Below are 25,000 nucleotides of genomic sequence, written 5' to 3'. Positions count from 1 at the left end.
ATAGAATAACCGAAGTGACAGGGAAATTAGTGGATGCCTGGAAATTGGAACTCAAACTATGTTTCTTTGTATGAGAGTCGCCTAAGCTTGCACACATACAGAGTTTATTTTTTTTTCTTTATTTACCTTTTCAGTAAAATTGAAAATTCAAGCTTGATACATTGAATTATAGCAGTATTGCTTTTATCATCTGTTTCCTAAACATGCATTTCTGCCAATTTAACCTGTTGGTTAAAAGTCAAGCTTGAAGAAAACTCTGGGCTTTGACCTGTACACACGCTTTGCCTTTGAACCTCCACCCTTGACCTGGGGGTGCACCAAATCCAGAGCTGGGAGGTGGCTACCTGCAATTCAGAGCACGTTTTGCCACGATGGGAGAATCCCACAGTCTTAGCTTGGGAGATTTTAGCACGATCAAGTCACTCAAATTAGCTTGAAGTCCCAAAGCCCTCGCAACACAAGCGCTCCTCAAACCCCAGCGCTGCCAGAAGAAAACCCTCGTGGGTGAGGTGGGAGCTTTCCCAATGCTACCAGCCACCCAGCTGGATGCACCAGATGCGCCTGCCTGAATCCCTGCCTCATCCCAACTGTCCTGCTGAGCCCACTCCGAGCAACACGCTGCCATCCCTTTGCTAGTATCTCCGTAGTTGCTAATTTTGTTCCTCTTTTGTTCCTCGTAGACCACCTGCTTTTCCTCAGCACCTTTTTTTGTGTCCTTCTCCTCACTGAACTGCCCACGCTGTCTCAGTCCCTCCCTCTGACTTACTTTTCCCTAACATCAACAAGCCCAGCCCTTGTCTTGTTCCACTTCTCCACAACGCTGCTCCTTCTCCATTACTTCAAATTTCCTGATTTTTTGGGTGCACACTACATTTGATGCCTGCTACATCCCTTCTCACACCACAGTTGTGCTCCATCCAGTTGCCCAACACTTTTCCTCTTCTCAAACAGAAGTCAACCACCTCCACATCATCTCATCCAGACTTGCCTCCACCCGCCCTTCCCCAAGGCTGGGAGATGGGCTCGTCCCTCAGTCTTTGCCTGCTTTGCTTATCCCTTGCACGTGGCATTTATTCAACGCTGCACCTCCTGCTCGTGCTACCTGGGGCCTCCCCCCAGCCAGCACAGAGGTAGCCTGGCAGGGAATCATCCATATTTTATAAATTAATTTAGAAACGAGAAGATTAAAATACTCCATATTTTCATATTAATTTATATTATTACTAAAAAAGGCTATACTAGAGCTATTTAGTCTACCACATCCATATCAAGGACTCAGTTTTGATCTGAGGGAACATGACAGCTTGAGCAAGGTTCTTTGTTCAGACACCACACAACATACCTTAGCAGTGCGCAGCACGCAGCTGTTACAACACTAATTGAAATATGTTTTTAAATGTATCGGGTTTCCGAACATTTGCAGAAGAATTATTTTTTTCCTCCGTGTGCAAAACCCAGTATTTCAGCAATTTAAAAGGAATGCCTAATCCCTACAATGCCTTAATAAGCCATAAAATAAAGCTGAAATAAGGTATGTTACACTGGGGAGGGGGATAAGTCTACAGTTGTAGGTGGATGGGGAGAACCTACAACTGTAGGTGGATGGGGAGAACCTACAACTGTAGGGGAATGGGGAGAACCTACAACTGTAGGCGGATGGGGAGAACCTACAACTGTAGGTGGATGGGGAGAACCTACAACTGTAGGTGGATGGAGAGAACCTACAACTGTAGGTGGATGGGGAGAACCTACAGCTGTAGGCGGATGGGGAGAACCTACAACTGTAGGGGAATGGGGAGAACCTACAGCTGTAGATGGATGGGGATAAGTCTACAACTGTAGGTAGTCCTGGCTGCTTTATCAGCTGTTTAGCTAACATACAGTAGGACCGTTGCCATGCAATCATGACATCAGTGGAGTAGAGATGGGTTGAAAGGGAGAAGATTTGAACATCCCACCCCATGGGTTTTACCCAGTCTCAACTGAGATGACCTGCGTCATCCGTGGGGGATGGAGCTAGGAGAGAGGTACCCAAGGCAGCTCCTGGGAGGGCTCACCAAACACTTGTATGTTGTCAGGTGGATGCGTGATGTAGATGCCACATTTTGCGGTGAAACTAAATGATAAATCTCTCTCAAATACCTAAAGGAAATGTTTGGGCATTTTTTTTTTTTATTCTACCATCTGCAAAAAGAGGTTCCCACAGGAGCCTGCGCTCAATTTAGAGAGAGGAAATTATAACTACTCGGTTTGCAAAGTCTCCAAAACGGCTTTTCTGATAGAACAATAAAAAAAAAATAAATCTTAAACATTTCTCAGCCTTCCTGGGCTAAAAGTCTTTGACTGAAAGGCTATGCATTTCCCATTTGCAGTGGTATAAAAGTCATAAGACATCAGATCATAAGCTGTCACTGGCCCTGGACTAAATACCACCCATCCTTTGCCTAAAGCGAGAGGGTCTTTTTTTCCTATGGGAGGGGGCCAAACAGAAATCCTACTCTTTGGAGGAAAGAAGGGAACATTTTTGTGACAGTTTGTTTTTATTTTTAAAAGGCAGTCCTTTTGAAGCTGCTTGGGGGTTTGGATGTTAGATGTAGTCCCAATGGAGATGGATTAGCGGCCAGAGCAGAGCGAAGCGGTCAAAGGTGCAAGATAAATGCAATTTATATATAATTGCCCAAGCTGCACCTGTTCCATTTTGAATAGGAGACCTTGTCTACAGAACGAATTTCACAAGCATAGAATATATCCTTTTTTTTTTCTTTATTTGAGTGGAAAATGGGGAATTCTAAACTTGTATCAGAGTAAAGCAAGAAAAAATAACCTTTAAATAGCGTGTAAATTTTTTATGAATCAAGCTCTAAATAAAGAAAACTCCTGAGCTGGGAATTCAAAATACTAGCCAGAGAGAGCTGATTTGCTACCAGGCTCAAGAACAATATTTAGTTTACAGAATCAATCTGGAAATAAAACTAGTGCTTGCATCAGCATGAAAGCTACAAAAATAAAAAAGAGGTCTTAATAAAATATACAGTGGAAAAAGAAAGGATGAAAGCACTAGCACAGCTATGAGGCCCTCGACAGCCCACACAAGTAATAAAATAGAATATGATGTAATATAGAACAACAATGAAAGGATTTAAAATTTCTAGGTAGGATTCTGAAAACCTGTTTCCAGCTTCGGTTGCAGAGCAGGCACGCTGCAAATTTCCTTGTGAAGCTACGATAGAGCTGGTGTGTAGCACCCATGGGCGTCGACGGCGGCAGAACAAATGCTAACCTTCACCTCACTCCTGAATCAGCCCGAATGAAGCGTTGATGACAAAGCAGGGGGCTGGATTGCTATCCAGGAGCCAGGATATTTCTCTGTTTCCTAAATGCTCTGTTCTGTTTGCTCTTCTGCTCCCTTACCCACCACTGTTTTCCCCCCTTATCTTCAACGCAATGATTTTTTTGTTCGCCAAATGGCACCAATGCTTTGCCATGAAGGCAACCATCTTCTCCACCTTTGGTAAGGAAAGCGTCTCGGACCTTGTGCTCAGTAGCTTGGAGAAATCTGAGATTAGATGCATGCCAGTGAAGCTGTATCGGCTCGACTGATTTCAGCCTGACCAAAGCTACGATGGGTTCATAAGACTCCACGGGAAAATAAGGCGAGTACTGAATCCCTGTGCTACCTGCCATGCTCTGCACCCCAGTTACAGTGCTGCATCCTCTGGTTTTAAGGAAATAAGATCTTGTAAAGTTCAAATTCTGAAATGGACACAATTTCCCTTAAAATTAAACGGCATCCCGAGATTAACTTGGCAGAATTTGGTCCTGCAGCAAGCAGTGGCCTCTGCACTAAATTTCAGTTCAGCCAGAACCAACGCAATTCGCTCATTGCAGTAACACAGTAAATCTTCCTTCTCCACATGAAGCTAGAAGCTATTGCAAAATACCACTAATACTGCATAAATCAAAAATTATGGATTGTGCAATCTGGGCCCCTTTTTCTACTGTGCTCAAGCTGTGGCAGGCACAGCGTGCAGAGGTAATCACAGAGTTCCTTGATCTGCGGCCACGGGGTCCTACCAAAAGTTCTTGGGTTGACACAAAGAACCTGCCAAATTCCATCCTTCTTCTTGCCCTGGCAGGGGAACTCAGCTCCACCACCATACCTACGATGTTCCTGGTTTCTCCTTTGCAATACTCGGTGTAGCACATGATTAAGCCAGCTCGCGTCGTGTTACTTTTTACTCCAAGCAACTTCTCTGGAGTAAATTTTTAGGGGCTGGAAAGCAGGAATGTGGCCTCTGTCTGACTCTTTTAACCCTTGTTCTAGCGTTGGTTGCAAGAGGTCTGTGGACCATGAGAAGTGGTGACAAAGAAAAATCTGATTGTTCACGTATCAGAAAAAAAGACCTGAAAAAGCACATAGATTTTTTTACATATCAGTATAAACAACATCCACTGTTTGTGCTTCTCCAGGAAAGACAGGAAGCATTCCAATTCCTCCTAAAATATATTTTTAATGAAGTAACATCAGATGGTGATCAGTTCATCAGAAAACAGCAATGCATTCAAAACCGAAGCTTTTTCTCTTTTTCAGGTTTCAAAAAGTTGATTGAAAAGTCTGGGCCTACTCTGACAATGACCCCAAATGCAGAAGATGGCGTTACTATCAATTCAGTTCCTTCCACTGAACACGGACTGCAGTTTCACACCTATGTTATTTAATGCATTTATGAGCTTTTTCCAAAACCTAGCAAATTAAATTGAAATTCGCTGGAGATGCGTGCTAAGCCATTAGCCAAAGCCCCAGTGCAGTGTGCCTCCTGAAGGCTGTGAATGAGTCATGGAGGCTAGCCCAGCCAAGGTCTTCAGAGCTCCCAGCCACCTCTATCTAATGTTAGCGTGATGCATGGAGGCTCCACGAAAGCAAACACATCCTTAATAATACTTCACACTTTATGTAGCGAGTTCCATCGCAGGATTTCAGCCTGCGTGAATTCAGATTTACAACACCCCAGAGAGGCGGGCTGGTATCGTTTCCTTCTATTTCGAAGATGGGCAAAGGTGAGAGAAAGATGAAGCAGTTTGCTGAAGTCTGCAGCGGAAGTCTGCGGCAAGGCAGAGAAGAACGCAGCACGCTCAGCCTCAGAGCCTGCGCCTTTGCCACAAGACCAGCCTTCCTGTCTCTAAACGCCACGCGCAAGCTCAGGGATGTGCTGTAGTTCTAGCGTATTAAATATGACATCATATACGCGTTCTGGATCATAAGGATGAGTCCCATAAAATTGACGGACGTAGAGTTGAGAAGCCAAAAGGGACAAAGCAAAGAAGGAGGAGAAAAGTCCCTACGGCACAGCTGTGTGGTATTTTTCGAGGCAGTAGGTTCCCGTGCTACTTAAGGACCAGAACATATTTTTGCTTTTACAAATGCAGTTTATTTTGCAAATCAAGGTGATTGCACACATTTCAGCTTGTCAAATTTTCAGCCTTTCAACCATATGTCTGTCGACCTTATGGACTACCAACTTTATGGGATTCAACCATATGTCCAGATCCCGATATATATGAAGGCCAGTTCTAACATAAGAGCTTTACGGTAGTAGTGTAGTAAACCATAATGTTTGCAGATGGCTGTAATAAAATCATTCAGGAGAGGAAAGGTGCAGGGACGTAAAGCCTTCAAAGCTTCTTCTACTGAATAAACAATTTGATCTGAATAATGTAGTAGGAAGCACATTCCACCAATGAACGAGCTGACCTAGTCCAAAAATGTTGCTTTTCATTTTCTTTCCTAATCCCACGTGTATTTTAACTTCCTTTTTTATTTTCCTATGTGGGATTAACTCGAAGTTTGGAAGAAAGGTATAAGAAGAAAAAATAACAAAGTAGAGAATTTTTTTTTAAAGGCAGAGTCCGCTTCCGAATTGTAAATTTTTCATATGTGAAATGCCAAATGATTGTGTGCGGCCTGGAAGATGTATTAATAGAAAGGTATAAGTTTTTTACTGTCACATGGTGAGATTGAAGGATGATGTGACTTGCTTCATTTCCTGAAGTGGGACTCAGCTTTCAAAGTTAAGGAAAGTTTCCTCCTGAGTAAGCTTTTTTCTAACTCTAGGAAGTTGGAGTTTGGTTTATGTCCTGCTGCACAATAATTCACGTGATAATTCACATTCCCTTTGTCTAACATAACTTGATATCTCTATTATTTGGGGAGCTCCGGTCCCATTTTCCCCTAACTGAAACACTCTGAGCTAATGCGTCCCCCTCGGAGAGTTCTCCACCTCCAGGCCCGTGCCTGTCCTGGCTGACAGCGGGGAAGGGAGCAGTGCCTGCAAGGGGACCCATGGCCAGCATGGGTGTGATGGAGGGTCTTTTTCAAACCAAAATATTTTTTAAACTGACAATCCGTGGTGAGCTTTGGCAAGCTTCCTTGAACTAGACAAAAATCAGTTCCTGCTCGGGGAAGAAGGAAGCCTTCCCTGGGCATTAGCTGAGAAGTGAAAAAGCAAAATGCAACCTGCCTGCGCTGCTGGCGTGTGAAATCACGGCGAGAGCAACCCCCGTGAGCTGTTTGCTTTCAGATAACTTGGCCAGAGCCAGCTCTCACGCTGCTAACGTCAGGGGAAGTTTTTCTATTGGATTAAATGGTGCGGGGTCAGATAGTGTCTAAGAAACGAGAAATACCCTGTCACTCCTCCTTCCCGTGCCAGACTGTGTGTTGACCAAGTTGCAGCCCTTTCTGAGCGCTCGGGCCTGCCTTCTTTGAAGAGGGCTCGTCCCGGGAGATGCTGAGTGCCGTGATTGCCACCGCGCTCTACGTGACCCGAGCTCACCTAGCACCTGCCAGGATTCACCCCATTGCATCCAACAGGCCTTTCCCAAGCAATAACCATTTAAAAAAAAAAGAAATATTTATTAAAAAATAAATTGTGCTGAGCAAGATACCATTTCTTCCCTGTTGAAAGCCTCAGCACCTACTGCACCGTTCTCTGCACGAGTGTACTCATGAAACACTGCGAAGAGCATAGCATGGACCTCAACCCTCCCCTCGGCGCGCGTGGCTGCCCTACCTGTGTGCTCATATTTGTGTCGCAGCAGGGAACTGCTCTTCTGGAATGTCTTGTCACATAAGTCACACGCATACATGCCACTTTCTGTCTTCTTGATCTTCTTTCGGGACAGACAGGAGTCAGAGTCCGTCATGTCGTCGAGGCCGGACATGTAGTCTGGGGTTCCATCAAGCAATTCTCCCTGTGAGGGAACCACCCGTCAGCGACACCCGCTTCCACCACCGCTCCTTCCCACGGAGGAACCAGCCACCCCAGGAAAGTTAAAATCATGTCTGCTTAGGGTGGTGGTCCCTCTTAGCGTAGGGATCCATTGGTAATGAAACTACAGCTGATGGGAACTGTGGAAATAACAAGGAGCCTCCTACTTCTCTGCCTTCAACCAACTTTCTGGTTTTGAGCACTCTGCTATAACATGATTTACACAAGCGGACTGTATTTATCATATCAGCACCAAATATTTTCGAGGAGAGGAAAATGCAAAGGGGAAGCTCTTCATGGACAGCAAAAGGTTTTGTAATATTTTATAGGGGTGAGTGTAAGCAACAGCTAAGAAACCGTTCCTTTCAAAACACTGAAACCTGGATGTATTCTGTATCTGTAGAAAGGTTTTAATTGAATTTTATATTTAGGTACAAATGTTATTATTATGCAATCCATTTAAATGTATGTCTCCCGACTAAAGGCCTCAAGCTATATTTTTATATTTAATTTTGTAATTTGAAATAGGGAATATTAATAACACTTTTTATCAATGTTCTATCTATGTTAAAACAGCCTTCAGCATTAAGCAATAATGAATGTGGATCAGTAAATTATTAAATTTCTTGATATTTATTTTGTCTTGATCCAAAGAGAGTGCAAACTTGCATGATAACATACATTTCCATTTGCTATCACACAGTTCGGTTTTCTTAGCCTAGGTTTGCACTAATTAATATTAGAGAAGATTAAATAGGCTTAAATACATTTACAAAGAGGGCAGATGTACTGTAAATTGGAATAGTGGAACAGCTGTTATGGAGGTGCAGTGCTATTTATGCTTCTATTGTGCAAAGAGGGATTACAGCCTGTAATGTAAAACCATACCTGATTTTCACATTTGAAACTATAAAACATTTACTAGTCAGTAAAACTACTAATAGACCGTAATAGGACATAGGGGAACGCGCACAAATGTAAAAAAAATTACTAATCTATAATCAGTTAATCTCATTTAACTAAACTCTGTACATTATATCTGAATACACCCAGCAAAAAGCTATAAAAGTACATGACTTCAGTAGAGCAGCTCTTTGCAGTAGGCATGCAAGTGGTGAAATCCATTACTACTCGTGTATTAACTCTGGGGCGACCTGAGAGAAGGATTAAATGTTGTACCCAGGCACGAAGAAGTGCTGACCCAGATTACGTGTCCAGGGAAAGACTTTGTCTGCGATTAAGCACCCTAGCTGCTACCTCTCCGAATAATTTTGTTTAATCCCTGGGTTTTTTCAAAGCTGTTCCAGATGACTGGCAGGATTAGAGGACCGGTAGTCTGAGAAGGGCAGTAGGTGGGCTGAAGGAAAGGGCTATGGTGAAGCAACGCATGAATGTTTCTCGTACCCCAGACGTTCATGAGAAGAGAGAACGCCTTTCCCGTGCACGGTGGGTGAACAGTCCCCAAAAAAAACATGGAGGGGGAAGCTTTGAAGGCTTTCAATGGGACAGAGCTGTACAAGGCCATATAGGCCTCTGCTTAGAGGGATACAGCTTTGTGTCCAAGTGTGGGGGTGATTCCCGAGAGGTTTCCCACTGCTCTTTTTCCCCGTGGTGAAATGTAGTTATGCCCTGCAGAGATCCGTTTCCCTACAAAGTTTCCTCTTTTTTTTAGCCCTGCAGATTTTTTTATGGACATTATTATTATTATTTAGATACAATTCTAATAAGAAATTACTGAAGTCTTAATAGAATAAAACCGTAAGTGTTATACCTATTCAAAGGGATTGATACTGCTTCTGAATCCAAGTAGAGGTACTCAAGGTGATTGCACTCCGCTGCATTTTTGCAAGTTCAGATTAAAATAAATTGCTAATTTTGTTGGAAATGTTGAGTACAGCTTTGGGCTTTTTCTTCTGTAGGAGGACACATGGCAAAATACTAGATTCTAGCCCTTCAAAAGAAACCGGTTGCAACACTTTACCTGAAATCCTTGTTTCCGCTGGTACTTTCTCCTTTGCTGCATATCGGCAAAAGTAGCTGCTCCAGTTGGGTAAGTATAGGCCATATGTGGTAGGAAGCTCATCTGATCTAGTCCTGGGTATGGTCGCAGCCCAGGAATACTGGTCTGAACTGGTGGCATAAACGTGGCTGGGGGAAATGCGCTCTGTGGTGGAAGTGTTGTGTATAAAGGTTTGGCACTAAATGGGTTCATACCAAATACCGGGTTAGTGCTTTTATCCAGATTATTTGAATTAGAAAACTCCTTCTTGATAAAAGTCAAGTTCAGTGGCTCATCTGAATTTTCAGATGATGAAGAAACACTGTTGTGTTCTAAATTTACACTATTAGATTTTGTTTTGTTCTTTGTGGCTATAATACTTTTGGGTTCCTTCATTTGTTTTGGTAAAGACAAGTCCAAAGGCTCAGCCTGAAGCTCCTCAGAAGAGAAACTGTTTGGAGTGTAAGAACTACTGTGGGAGTTTTTAGAAGATGTGGAAGAAAGATTTAAAGGAGAAGGAGTATTGCTCCTAGAGTGGTCCAATTTGTCAACTGGTTTAATATTGGTAAAATGAGGAGGTTTTGTTAGCCTGAGAGGAGTATCACAATTAGTAACACTGTTATGGAGTTCAGCTATAGATGGTGAAGTTATAGAGTCCACAGGCTTTATTGGAGATCTGGCTGACAAAGAGTCTTTAGTGGGAGTGTTGTTGGTGGCAGCCAGCGCCACCTTGGCACTGGCCCTTTCCAGTGATGGTGACCTGGAAGTTGAATACTGGTAGACTTTTCTTTGTTCAAACCATTCCTTCACAAATTCCTGAGGAAGGCCAACAGCAATGGAAATTTTCAGTAGTTCATCAGAGTTGGGTTCCATATTCATAGCATAATATGCTTTAAGTACAGACATGTGGTCCTTGTATGGGTTGATGGGGCTAGTCATTCCTTTCTCAGAAAGTACTGATGACAGCAAGAGGGTTTGCTTATCAAACACTCCAGGTTTGTTGGGAACCATGTTCTCGTGAGGCTGAAGGACTGCCTTGATTTCTTCGTTCATTTTACACAGGTAACGCTCATGCTGATGCAACGGAATGGGACCAGGAAAGCTTTCTTTACAGAACTGGCATGAAAATGGAGTGGATACGTTGTGGTTCTCTATCATCTTGTCTTCAGTTACCAGGTCTATTAGGGTTCGCAGCTTCTCTTTTTTAATGTTATTGAGCTGCCTCCTCGAGTCTGTGGTTAAGCTCTGGAGGCAAGCTTTGGCTTCATTGACTTTCTCTAATGTGTAGTCAATAATACTTTTAGTGGCACCGTTATGACTTACTACTGGAAGACCCACGGGGGGAATATTGGGGGAGGTAACTCCTTGTTCCTCGGCTTGAGAGCATGAATCCTTCATGTGGTAAACCTTCAACTTGGAGATCTCTTCAGCCTTGCAGTCCATTTTCTGCCTGGAAACCGTGTTGTCCACAATCTGTAGGACCTTCTGCACCTCACTTAAATTACTGCCTACCGCAGGAAACCCAAGCAATGGTGCTTCCATCCCTACACCTAAGTGCTGCATCGGACTTTGAGCAGAAGCATGAACTCCTAAGGGGCTGGTTGCTCCAAGTCCACCATTCATAAAAGGACTAGTTGCACTAAACCCATGTGAGGCCATAAGAACCTTATATTCATTGAAATCTAGTGGTTCTGTTTTAATTTTCAGTAAGCCTGTTTGTTCAGACATACTAAGTGGTTTGCCATTCTCCAGCTTGTTTCTCAGCTGTGTAATGGCTGAATTAGTAGGAGAGGAAGATACAGAATTAGGAGAAGAACCCGTCTTGATATTGTTTCTCATTCTGCCATTTACAGAGATCAAGCCAATACACTTCTTGCTGCTGATGTGCGAACTGTAGGAGCCAGAATGGGAGAAACGCTTCTTGCAGTTTGGACACTCATATGGTTTTTCACCTAAAATGATAATTAAAACCAAATGTTAATTATCATTGTTACCGTTACTGCTGTAATTGCAAGCGATCGCATTTGATACCCAACTAATCGTCTACGTATCCGCTCATTAATAGCGAGGAAAATAATAATTCTATGAATATGGCCACGCACCCACCACTGCTTTACCCTCCTCTACGGGTGTTGAGGTCAGTCTGAACCCATGGTCTCCAGCTGGCAATGGCCACCGAGGTGTAAGAGTGGCTCCAGACTGACCATTGCAAGTCACAGGTAAGTACCCCGTGGCAAAGGGAGTCAAATCAAATCCGGACTGTTCAAATTTGACTTGTTTCTCTTTCGTTTTTCTTCCAAAGAAAGGAATTTTCCCTGGAAGTGAGCACGATATGAGAAACTGAGTCCTGATGTTAGGACCTCCACGTCAGCGTTGGCGGAGGTTTGTGCCTGGACAGAGCCCGGTGGCATTTCGTGCGCTGAATGTTGCGTCAAGCAGGAGAGCCAAAATGCACGAGTCACTCAGTATGAGACGCTTTGCCCTTACACGTTATCTGAGAATATGAGCTGTATTGCACTTGGGGGGACTTTTTGTTGTGGAAAATATAGCGGACTCTTCTGGTTCCGACTGCGCAGGAATGAGCGAACGCTTCTGAACCCAAACTGCCGAACAAACCATCTATATTATTTGCAGGAAGCTTTACTATTTCCAAATCTTTCAGCGAGACGGTGGTATTAACAGCATGATAAATGAGGATGACTCAGATATCACTTATGAAATACCTTAGTAGCTCCAAGAAGCCAGAAGCAGAACTGTGTAAATTTTAAGCAGTCTTTAAAACTCAGCTAATTAAACAAAATGCAAATGAGCACACCAGCACCTCCGCTACTCACCACTGTGAATTCGCAGGTGTTCCTTCAGATGGTGTTTATATTTGAAGGCCTTGCCACACTCAGTGCATTTGAACTTGCGGTTGCCTGCTCCTTGGGTCAGCATTTGGTGCTGGGAGGAAAAAAAAAAAAGACACCAACATGAATTTTATGCAAGAGAAACCATGAATTCCTAGCTTAAAAAAACAAAACCAAAATTAATGTGGCTCTGAATTTATCAAGCGGACCAAAAGGTCTGCATGTACATTTATTTGTCTCATCAGCGTGGCAATAAAAATCAAAATGTTGGCAGTAAACCGAAACAAATGAGAAAGTACTTTCACATGAGCATTCGATATTTGCTTTAGAATTATTTCCTAAGTCTCTCATCAGAAATGTGTTGCTTTAAGGTATCTTACGATGAGAGAAACTGTTTTACAAGAAGATTTGTGGCTCTTAATATTCCTAGCAGATTCTGAACATGTGGGACTCGGCTTGTTTAAAAATTCTGTTTACTGCGTGTGTAGAAAAGACAGAAACACTGTCGTTAGTGGCATTTCGTGTAAGATTTAATTCATTATCAAGCAGAAGAGACTGCGTCTTCAGCGTGAGCTGCTGCTGGAAATGTTTTTTTAAAATCACAGAGCAGCAGGGAAGACTTGAGCTACCTTTCGTGCCATGTTTTCCCCCAGTGCTCTTCTAAGGGGCGAGGGAAAGTTGAAAGTTAAAAGTGGCATGAAGATATAATCAAAGGCAGCTGACCTTTTTGCAACAAGCAAGAAAAGCCCCGCGACTTTGAATCTGGAGAGAAAAAAAATCGTAATTTAAAAAATTTAATAATAATAATGCAGCCAGCCGCTCTGGGTGCTCAAGGCAGGAGGTCAGCCTTTTGCAGGCGGCCACGACACAAAAGCCTACTGCAGGAGCAGAGGGGGCGGGGGGGAAGGAGGAAAAAAAAAAAAAAAAAAAAAAAGAAAGGGGGGGGGAAAAAAAGAAAAAAAAAAAAAAGAAAAAAAAAAAGGCAGCGCCGAAACGGTATGACAACTGCGAGGGTGTGCTGCCTCTTCCCACATTCCTGGCGAGACAGATGGTGTTACATGGGACACAGGGAGGTTTGTTCAAACAGCAGCAACCTTCAAAGATCAAGCAGAGCCCAGCCCGCCGCGCGCCATTGAGGGACCCGCGCTCATATGTTGCTGAGTTGCATAAACAAACAGCAACAGCTGTTTTGTCTCCCCCCATCGCCCTCCGAGGACTACTATAAACTTTAGTTGTGCCACTGTTAATATGATACAATCATTTTAATTTACTAATTGTAAATGCCACGAGCAAATGAGGGGACTTTTCAACACCAAAGCTACCATTCATAATGCGCCAGCACCGGCGCGCTCCCGCATGTGAAATTTCAGGCGGTTACGTTGGATAAATATCTAGGCGGGTTGGTTTTGGTTTTTTTCCCTGGGTGTTTTTAATGCTACGGAGCAAAAGAACCTTACGGTGGATCAGGTTAGGAAAAACACACATGTGAAAAAGTGTTTGTCTACTGGAAAAGCCACGGGAAGGAATGAATAGGAGAAACCGCTCTAGACTCATTTCTATTGATTTAAGATCAAGCAAAAGGGACGGTTCTCTTAAAAATGCTAGCTGCAAAAATGGCACGATTTGGAGCTGTGTGTTTGCCTAACTGAATTTACCTTATGCTGAGAAAAACCTATCGAGAGAAATACAGCCAATCAGTGATTTTCAGGTTTTGAAGAAAAATAAATACGGCACAAAGCCTTTATAATTTGACACAACGCACGCGTTTGAGTTCTAACCACACCATTTGAGTTTCCATTACAGCCCTCCGTAAGATGGGTTTTCAGGAATAATTCTCTATCGAGGACAGGAGTAGTTTTTCTGCTGATACCTAAAGAGGTTTGTGGCACAGGTCTACCGCCAGTCTGTTTAGGAGCACGAGGGAAGCGCAGTCACCTGCTTGAGATACGCGGCATTTCCTTAAATGTGGCACTGATATAATATTACACGCATCACATTGAGGAAAAAACCTGCTTTGATTTATTGCAGATACGCTGCCGGGCAATACAGATGATAGCGATGCCTCAGTGCTAGTGCGCCCGTGTGTCAGTGGCACGATCACAAATGATAGCCTATGTGTACTGTAGGAAGAGTTATTCTAAAAATGTGTAATTATGTTTAACAAACAATTATACAAAACACGCATAATTTCGTGTGATTGAAAAGGTTACTCGAAACGTAATGACAAAATATTAGCGGATCTTTTAGTATGTCTTGGAGCTCCTCTTTGCAACACTGCAAAGTAAAACTAGGTGAAAAATGGAATTAAAATTGCTGAGATGTTTAATAATGTATAATTAAAATGCTACAGTTTCATTCACTTTTTGAGGAACATAAAAACGAAACTAAAGTCAAGTTAAAGTGCAAATAAAATTTCTAAATTAGAAATTAACACACTCATTCGATCGTGAACATAAGACTATTAAATCATATTAGAAGAGACCATCAAAAAATCATTTAGACCTCAATTAAAGCTATTACCATTAAAAGATCTGCATCTTCAAAATGCCATGAAAAATTAATAATGATTGCCAATCAAAGCAATATCGTTTCTCTAAGGGGTTATTACAGAAAGAAATCACTTAAAACCAGCCCCCCACCTGATCTGTCCCTGGCTTGTGTGTCACCATATGCCGCTCGAGCTGGGTGCGGTAGGCAAACGTGTAGTTACAGAGAGGGCACGAGAAGTTCTCCTCGTTCTTCTCGTGGCGGTACTTGATGTGCTCCTTGAGGGACGTCAGGCGCTTGTAGCCCCGGTCGCAGTAGGGGCAGGTCAGCAGTTGGGCGAAGGCATCTGGAGTTCCAGGTGGCAGGTCTGCGCCCCGGGATGGAGGGAGGGGGAAGAGAGGCAGGCCAAAAGGTCAGCAAATCAATGGCAGCTCATGGGCTGATTGCCCGGGATGGTATGAGAGGAATCGCTGCAATCTGCTGCCCGAGAGGGAGGGACGGCGCTTCCAACCGGCGGCGGGAGGCACCGGCACCACCCGCGCACGCCCACGGCAGGCTCGCAGGACCCACTCCGGACCCCGCAAGGAAATTAATTAGGGGCATCACTCCTCCTGCAGACCTCACTGGCTGGAAAACTAAGGAATACTTTTCCCAATCAACTGGTGATTTGCATTCCAGCCCCAGCTTGTTACATTACTTATGCCATTGACCGGATCCTTCCTACCGATGTTTTTCCAATTATTTATCAAGGTACCGGAGAGCAATGGGTCAGCTACCCTGTCTTTTGCTGCATTAAAACTCTTATTAAAACTTCCCAAAGTCCCAACTAGAGCAGCAGCCTTTCTCCCGTTTAAATTCAGCTCTTCAGTTCGCCCGCCAAATAATACAAATTTGCTGACTAAAAAATCACAATACACTGAAATTACAGCCCCAATCTTTGCTCATGAAATTCCATGCCGCTGCAGCTGTTCTTCAATTTTTAAGGTAAACACCCAGGCATGTAGTGCATTTATAATTGCAACAGCTGCACGAGGTCAGGATACTGGCTAAAAATGAATTACAGCCTCACCATTTTCTTCTTGCCCATTGGCCTCTGGAGTGCCAAGGCGAGACAGTTCCTCGGGGGCTTCGGGGTAAATAATGGCTGTGTCGCTGCGCTGCAGGTACTCCGCTATGCTGACTGCATGCCCATCTCCTTCCTCCAGTTTCCTTTTGGCAAAATATTCCTCAAAGTCCGACGTGCAATTTGCGTTCTTCACTAAAACGAGAGAAGGGGAAAAGAAAGGGGGTTTGAGTGCGTCTCCTCGCTGGAAGCTCGGGTCAGTTAGCGTTGTTACGCGTAGGCTGAGCTGGTGTTACTGGCGCTACGAGGCTGAGGCTGCGGCTGGATCCTCACTTTCATCGGTCTTGCTCCGGCTCCTAATAAAATTAATGCAGGCTTTCCACCAGCGTGGGTGGAAGTAGGGGTGAGCAGTTAAATTAACAGGAACACGGGCTCTACGGGGCAGCAGAAGTTTATGAGGCTTGGGTAATGCAGGTAATCTTTCATCTAGGGAACCTGAACCTTCAGCGGGCTCCCGGGGGACCTGCAGCTTTTGGCGTGAACACCGCTCGACCTACAGGACTGAGCTCAGCTGCCCCTCAGACCTGGAGACGGTCCCCACACGGGAGATGGTAGCTGCAGGTAGTAAAGACCACAGCCGCTTCTCCTTCATGAAAGGTCCTGCCTCGGGCTGCCCTTCTGTGGCAGGCACAAGAAGAGAATTGCTCACATCTTCCTTTTATTTTTTTTCCTCACTAAAAAATTAACTTACAAGGGGAGAATAGGTTGTTTTTAAAAAAGTATTGCTTCATAGATTTCTAAAAATAGAACCAGATGTTTTAGACTGTAACAGGGGTACCAAGCCTAAAACCGCTTTTGCAGTCAGTACGAGAGTTTTCCTTCTTTTCCTTAAATGTGAACCCAATTGCGCATGCAACGTCCATGAAACATAATATATGCTCAACCACAAAACATCCTGTTACTAAAAATATGCTTTTCTCCTCCATGTATGAACACTGCATACAGAAAAGTCCTGAAAAACTCTGGGACGTTACAGACAAATTTTAATATCATTACACCAGGAAAAAAAAAGAAAAAAAAAAAAGGAGCTGACCATTTTCTTTCTCTAATATTTTCTTTTTTATTATTATTATTGACAAGTCTTGGAAGACACAGTTGGTGGCAGGGAATTAAAGATACTTGTTTTTAACTGACCGTAAATGAAAAGATCGGCTTATGATTGATTACATTTTTAATGTATTTCTCCTTAGGTGAAATAAGAAAATGAGACAATACCATGAACTATTCTACAGTTCATGTAAAAGTAAAATATCAAATGGCACGAGTCTGCTCTCACTGACACCAGGGAGCAATACGGAGTAAACTCATGGAAATCCAAGGGGTTACGGCCCTACAGGGTTATACTGGTTAGTAACCACTGGAAATGAGAGACTAACTAGCTCCGTGGTGTTTAGAAACAGGTAGATGCTTTGCCTCGGTTTCCTACAAAAGTGCAAGGTGATGCTGGTGGTCAAAATGAGATGCAGTCACTGACTGGACACAACTGGAAACCTGAACGCGCCCGATTTGATGTGCTGATCTCGCCGTCGTCGATAAAAGTAGATACTCATCTATGCAAACCTCATCCTTTTAGCCGATAAAATCAAATCCTCTGGCTGAGACAAATATGCCCTATTTTTCATATGAGCTGAGCAGCTTCTCAAGCGTTCTGCAGTATTTTAGTGACAGTGACCAAATGGCACAGGGCACGGGACCCCATTTTTGGAAAGAAACTTCTGTTCCTATCACAGCGGTTTTGTAGGGAATTGCTACACCACCACAGAGCTCCTCCCTTGGTCCTTCTGTAGCTCCTGTTATCCTTTGTTATTAGACAAGAAAAAATATCTCCATTTTTTCACCAAAAAAAAGCGACTTCTAGAGAGGGGAGCGTGAGTACGGAGAACAAGATCGAGTACCTTACCGCCATTTTGTTGCTGTGAGAGAAATATAACAAAATGGCGGTCACCTTAGGCACAAGAGCATCAGAACGTGGTTTTGACTTCATTTGTATCAGAACAAAGCTGAGGCATTACTTTTTACGTTGGAAATGTTTCATTCCCTTGCTATACCTAGCTCTTCCAGCTGTTGCAAGATCATCCACCCTTTAGCTTAACACTACCCCATCTCCACTCCTCTTGGCTTAGCGATAGATCCAAGGAAAACAAGTGGGTTTTTTTTTGCCAGATTCAGACCACGACCCAGTAAATGCTACCAGCCAAGCAGGAAAAGAGAGCTTTTCTCCAGAGAGGAGATATGGGAGCAGAAAGCATAAAGGGTGGGATGGCTCCAAGGGATGGCTCCATGCGTCCTTCTCCTCCTCCAGGCAGGTGGGGGGGGGGGTTGGAGCTTGCAACTACGTTGGTAGGAAGGGGATTTGAGCCACTGAGCAAGGCCTGAGTTAATATTAGGAGCTTCAGTCCCAAACTCGAACCCAAACGAGGTTCTTCCTTCCCGGCCCCCTAGTCTATCTGGAGGCTGATCCAACAGGCTGTGGAGGACTGCTGCGATATTACTGGCCTTGGCTTCCTAATTCTCTGGATTATTTAGCTTCTATGTCTGTACATGCAATCCGGGAGCTAAAGCAAATGTTTATGTCTACATTATAAACCCCTAAAAACAAGGGGATTTAGTGGAAAAGCTGACGGATCCTTAACTGAAACAATACAGCCAGTGCTGCAACGCTGCAGATTAACATAAATAGCAAAAGGTGACCATGTGTATCTGGTTTCTCACCGGCGACGTTACTGACAATTCAGACATGGCTGGAAGCTCACCCACTGTTACTAAAAAGACCCATCTGATAACCATTAGGTTTCTCTCTCGATTTCTGGGTGTAAGGCTCGCTTCACCCCCACCCCCCCCATGCCCTAATTTGTTTTCCATGCAGAAAGTCATGTTCCCAGATTCCTCGTGGGCTGACACTGCACACACATTGCACATCCCCTCCTGCGAGGCAAGAATTTCAGCAAGATCTACGGCGGGTGACCTCACCAAATAAGTCTTTTTTTAATTAATTATTGGAGCCTGGAGAGCAGAAATATTTTCAGCTCCAAAAGCTGATGTGGCCATGCCACATAAAAATAAAACGCATTAAGGAAAGCTATCTTTGGAGGCATATAGGACCTTTCAAGATAAAGTGAGAGAGAGGTTCAAGGAGCTTGGGAGACCAGTTATTTTGTGTGGGAACTTGTCCTGCGAGATGGTGATAGCTGCCCTTAATCGCAAACAAAGCTAATAAAACCACAGCCTTCATTAGCCAGGAAGTGAGAGGCCCCCATTGGTACACACAGATTACAGCCTGAAAACGGCCTGTCCTCCAACCTGCCAAGTTTTACTTCTGTTTTCCTCCCCCTGAAGGTTTTCTCTTTTCCCCTTCTTTAAATTATATTAAGAGACCTTTACTCGAAGTTTGTCAGATGGTAGTAATCGAAACCAGGAAAATTTTTCTATTTGTTTATAGGGACCTTGTTAATCTACTTTCTGCCAAAATCCTCGTTGTAATAGCTGTAACAGGTACAATGAAATAAACTGTATCAATCTATTCTTTCACATTTTAAAAAACCCTTCTGCAAAACATGATTTTGTCAAGCAACCATTTCAGAAATCCCAGAAATATTTATAAATTAATTTAGCAGGACCAAAGACTAAAATTTTCACTCTAATTGTCACTTTTGCTTTTCTACTATAAAGCCTCCATGGCTCATTATAAAAATACAGCTGATTAATGTATGGATAACAAGATTTCTTTTTTAAGTACCACTAGGAAGTGGCTATTCTGACAATAGGAAAATAATTTAATAACGAAGACTTTTTCTTTTTGATTTCTTTCTCCACTAGTGATGTTCTGCAAGGAATTTGATGCTAAAAATACACCACAGCTGTTGCATGCACCTACAGCAACTTTGCGGTTGGATCTATGTGGATGAGTGTGAGGCTGTATCTCCTATCTCTGTGCTCAGCCCAGGTCATGAAACGCTGCAAGATCTAGTGTCAAGAGGGACAGGCACGTTGTGTTAAATGAGAGAAACCTCCTTGGCCCATCTGGAAGAGCCCGTGCTAATCTGTAGGAAGACCCACATGGCTTTCTTTGACACTAGAAGGTCACTGCAGTACGGCTTTTGCTGGAGATGGAATCACTAATCCAACTTCTTTCATTGGGTTGAGTCTCAGCCTCACCTCAGCTCTTTTATTAAGCATCAATACTAAATGTCCCCTACTGCCTGCAGGGAAAAATTGAGGCCAAACACTCAAGACGGGCCCAAAGCCTATAGTGAGTCTGAAGAAGAAAGCTTCAAACATTTCCCAGACTAGCTAGGAAGGGTCTCCAATGGCTCAGGGACTGACCTCTTCCCTTTCCTCCTCAAATAATAGTTGGGGCACCTCAACAGGCAAGTAGTTTTTATTCTGCATGAAGAGTAGACTAGATACATATATATCTTAGAAGACCAGATATGAGGGAGAATTTCTTCACCCTGAGGGCGGTGAGACAATGGAACAGATTGCCCAAGGAATTCGTTGATGCTCCATCCCTGGCAGTTTTCAAGACCAGGCTGGATGGAGCCTTGAGCAACCCGGTCTAGTGGAAGGCGTCCCCGCCCATGGCAGGGAGGTTGGAACTAGATGGTCTTTGAGGTCCCTTCCAACCCAAACCATTCTACGAAGGATGCTGCAGCTCCTAATAGTCACCTGGCATCTTCAGCTCAAGGTGGAAAGACTGGCAAAGGCATTTAGTTTTTCAGATGACTGAATAGGACTAAATAATCTGACGTCACTCTCAAGAGACTATGGGAACTGCAGGCACTACAGAAACATGTTCCACCCAACCTACCCAGGCACCAGCCTCCACTGAAGAAGGTGGCTCTGAACACCTCAGTGATAAAAGATTTGAATGAAACACTAGCAGAGCACTAGCCACCTCCTCATGGTTATCTGAGCAAGCTGCCCGTTGCAGCAAACAGCAGCTGGAGTAAAGAGAAGGCTGGGACTTCTGCACAGGACATTTGGGGAAGGAGCTGCCAGGTACAACATCCAGAGCAGCTTTTGCCTTTTAAAGCACTCTTTGAACCACAAATTTGCAGGCCACCAAGCTGGGTAGGGGCAACCCTTATCTTTTTCCCCGGAAAACTAGTTTCAGAAGAGGCAGGACGCCCCACGGACACCGCGCCGAGATAGCGGCAGGGCTGTGCGGGGGCTCAACGGCACCCTGCCCCCAGAGAGAGGCCGTGAGGCCGAAGCCAAGCAGGCAGAAGAGACCATCAAATACTGGAAGGGAAGGGGCTAAAAGGACATGAAGTCTTCCCCCTCGAGCAGACCACATTGCAAGTATGAAAGAGTCAAGGCCTGTTATGGTAAAGAAAATATATGCAAAGGAAGTCGCACGGAGACTGATAGGGGACCTCAAAGGCTCTGGTAATGGTAATTCAGATAACCATCAAGTCTTATTTCTGAATCAGACGTCTTTTAAAGCCCTGTTTCTCCGAGTGCTAAGCACAATTTGTCACTTTATTAACGTCCCTTGGAAATAAAAAAAGCTTTTAAAATACACGTGTATCCAGTTCTGTATGGCAACATCATTAAGTACCTACGTAACGATGAACTGTGCCTCAGTGCCACCCTCCTTTCAAGCATAAGAAACCTAATAGGTGAAAAAAGCAGTGACATGGTTTTATTTTCCTATTATTTTCCCCCTCAAGAATTATAAAGTAAATTTCTTGTGTTACTTAATAAGAGCATTGGGGTTTTATGTGGGTGTTACTAACATTAGGAAAGTGTGAGTAATAAAATCCTTGCAAGACTTAGGTACCACCTTTTACAGTAATGTTTGCAGAGGGCATTACCTATGAACTAAATCTCATAATGGAATGCGTAGAAATATACTTGTACTAGAAAAGGTTTACTCTTAACCGTGTAAATCAGGGCTATCTGCAACATCTCAAATTGTGGAAAAAACGCGAAAGAAACATCGGGTGACGCATGGCATTCAGCTGTGCTGAGGATGGAGCGGGGCCTTGTGGCCTTTGGAAAGAACATGGTAAAGCCCTGCATTCATTTGGATTAGAAAATAGTTACAGAAACCTTTTGCTGTCTTGCTCTGCTAGAGGGGAAAAAAAAAAAAAAAAGAGGTGGCTTGGAGATGATGCCTGCTAAATATCTCTGTCCCCTTTCTTGTTCCACAAAATGTAGTGACTTCTAAGAAGAGGGGAAAGAAAGACATGTGGAAAGTAGGGGGGGGGGGGAAAGATTAGCCAGAAACATAATAATCTCATAAATATGCATTTAAAGTGTGTGTGTCTGTGTATCTATGTAAGGGGTTTATGTGTGTCTTGCTGAAAAGATGTTTTCAGTCTCTGAAGTAGCTTACTCTGCACGCCATGCGAATCTGGGGTTGCCAAGAAGGGTGCACCCCATCCTCATTACCAAGCTCTTAGTACAGTCTCTCTCATTAAGAGACTACTGTATCTTGGTCCGGCTACTTTAAACCAGACGAGATTCGCCCTCGCTGGGAAAACATCTCCTCACGCTGCTGCAAACTATTAGCTCACAAGGATGCAGTTAAAAGGAGTCAGGGGCTGAAATGTTGCGGGGCACAGGAGGGGCAGCAAGGCCTGTCACCGAATGAGTTTGTCGCTGCACCGTTGTGACCGAATTGGGGGAAAAAATTAAAAACCAGGGGAATTACGTGAATGTTTCCCAACTGTTCAGCTGAAAACAAGAAAGAAATTGTTTTGTCACTTCGCGCACAGCTAATTCTACGCGCCACCGAAGAAAAGCGATGCTCGTATCATGCAGTGCCTTACCTGTACCATTGTTTCCAGTGGTCTGAATTGTGGCTTCAGGCCCCATAGTGTCATAATCTTCCTTCATTTCTTCTGTGAAATAAGCATGCACACTTTTAGCGTTTGCACGTTATTGAATGGCTTACAAAGCTAGGGAGCACACTGCAGTAACAGGGAAGATCCTGCTAAGGGAAGGAGAGAAAAGGGCTGTTGTGGACCTCTATACAATGGCTTTGTTCTGGCAACTGAATGAGTTCAGCGGTGCTGGACGGACGAGAACTTATTTACTTTAAACATGACAGCGAGTGGTGGGAAACAGAGCTGTTTGTTCAGAGTAAATGAAGGGCTTTTCCCAATATCAAATCTAATAAGAAATCGGGTGATAAAAAGGGATTTTTTTTTTCTTTTTTTTTTTTTTCCGTATTTAAAAGAAATAATCAGTTAACAGACACTGTGAGGTCTATACCTGGAAGAAACTGCAAATACAAAAGGAAGATATAAGAAGTTCTTATATCTCTGTTTCTATCTATCTCACGCAGATCTTCCGAGCTGTCATCGTCATTTTAACCTCATTTGAAGCATGGCGTGTATTAATACCAAGTGCTGCAGAAATGTGACAAATTTTCAGCTGTGGGCCGTTCTTCTCTGCCCATACGATTTGTTTGCACTCTCTGTGCACTGGCAAAGTCTGCCTTTATGGCCATAAATTGGGTTAATTCACACGCAAATGAGCGTGATACGTGTGGAGTTTTTTACTATGTATTTATCATGAATTGGTTTGCTTTCCATGAAACTGGGGTTTCAGTTTCAGAGTGAGCTAAAATAGCATTTTGAGGCGGCTGGATGCAGCTCCATCGCTGGGGAGAATGCTTATTCTCATGGATGTTTCAGCCTGCCTGGGAGTGCCTGTCAAACTTGGTTTCTGGCTGCTAATTTGTTAGTTCATGTGCAACAGGTATTCACATATACAGACTGGTTAAGATTTAACTCTCCAAAGGGTTTTCACAGGCAAAAAAATAAATATACACAGCGTTCCTTTCTCGCCTTTTCAACTTCTCCTTAACGCCGTCCTTTCTTTATTTGAAGACGTGCACAAACATACAATCTCTCTCTTTTGGTTTTTTTTTTTAAGTGAGAGAATTTAGCATTTGAGATTTAAGTGAAAAATCTGGTTTAATCTTTCACTCAGCCACGCCTATAAGAAATAAAATGTCAAAAGGCGCCCAGAAATGGTTCAACAATAACCAAAAAAAAAAAAAAAGAAAAGAGAATTTCCCAGAAACAAACACAAGTCGATGATGATTCAGGAAGATGGATGCTGCTCAGCCAATCAAGTGATAGACTGGCAAGAAGATCAAAGCCCGCTATTAAAATCTTATTGATACACGAAGCATTAAAATTCTTATTACTCATTTTTTGTGAGAGAGATTTTGATGAGGACAGAAACTGGCCCAGTATTAATCCATTTCCATGACAATGATTTGACTGAAGATAGGGGAATAATATAAACAGAGCACATTCTCAGTTCATTCCTAAATTTGCAATCTTGTAGTATTCTTCAGATGTCACATTCTACAAGTAATTAGTTGGTAGAATAACAGGTTCTAATTGTATCATTCTAATCAAAACTAAAGCACAGAATGACTTAATTCAGAGCTTTACAACCAGCATACAATACTGTGGTATAAATATACATGTTTATGGCTTTGAAGCTTAAAAAAAAAAAAAAACAACCTTAATGAAAGCTCTTAAGTTAAAATATGCAGGTACAAACAGATGCTAAATTTGTACAAAAGCATAGAATAGGCAGACCAGATGAAAAATATTTGTTTAAACTGTACAGCAGACAAGCCAGCCTTGATTCTTTTCCCAGATCTGGCATTCTGCCTCTCTAAGGATCATTTTCATGGGGATATCTTGCGTCCAAAACGTTTAGGAGTTCAATATGTATTAATAAAATGTTGTCAATTATGATAATTGATCTGCTGGGCCAGTCTCACATCTGATATTTTTATTGCAGCCTACCAGAAATTTCAATCAAGGTACAGTATTTCTGAGAAGTTCAGCCTTAGATATAAATATAGTTATTGTGATTTTCTTCCTTGATCATCTCATGTGATTTCTGGTAGTAAGGAGTCACAAGTATCAGAAGTTTTCCATCTGAGGGCACGTCTACCCAGTCAGCAAGGGGAAAACAGTGAACAGCCTTTTTCTTTTTTTTTTTTCTTTTTTTTTTCTTTTTTTTTTTTTTTTTTGCATAATAGTGGTAATGTTCAAGATTTCTGCTGCACTTCCTTCCTCATTGTCATTTTCTTCTGTGGTAAAGAGAAGTTACAGTGTCTAGTCGCTTCCCAAAAATTATTAAATGCTCACGAAGGCTCTGCGCTGCTTCTCACTTTGTGCAGGTCACCAGAGTACACGCTGCAATTTTTCAAGTACATTTTTATTCTCGTTTAGCTGACGGTTGCACAATTTATCCTCTAGCCTTGCGACACTCGGCTAACGTGACTTTTCTTTACCTA

General features: G+C 43.1%; 1 protein-coding gene across 3 annotated transcripts in view; it reads right to left on the bottom strand.

Moving 5' to 3' along the window:
• ZEB2 (zinc finger E-box binding homeobox 2) overlaps positions 1-25,000 on the bottom strand; it is a 116,794-nt gene that overhangs the window by 4,010 nt on the left and 87,784 nt on the right. For 2 of the 3 annotated variants that reach the window (XM_086466078.1, XM_086466080.1), the window contains exons 4-9: positions 22,500-22,571; positions 15,670-15,858; positions 14,753-14,967; positions 12,099-12,207; positions 9,247-11,216; positions 7,068-7,248 (exon numbers count right to left, since the gene is read on the bottom strand). In XM_086466078.1, coding sequence (XP_086322204.1) covers positions 7,068-7,248; positions 9,247-11,216; positions 12,099-12,207; positions 14,753-14,967; positions 15,670-15,858; positions 22,500-22,571 — 2,736 coding nt within the window. The remainder of the gene's footprint in view (positions 1-7,067; positions 7,249-9,246; positions 11,217-12,098; positions 12,208-14,752; positions 14,968-15,669; positions 15,859-22,499; positions 22,572-25,000) is intronic. The other variant, XM_086466081.1, reaches the window with a different exon arrangement.

This window comes from Leptosomus discolor, chromosome 5, assembly GCF_034619465.1.
Source record: "Leptosomus discolor isolate bLepDis1 chromosome 5, bLepDis1.hap2, whole genome shotgun sequence".
Lineage (NCBI taxonomy): Eukaryota > Metazoa > Chordata > Aves > Leptosomiformes > Leptosomidae > Leptosomus > Leptosomus discolor.
This window is presented reverse-complemented; position numbering and strand designations above follow the sequence as displayed.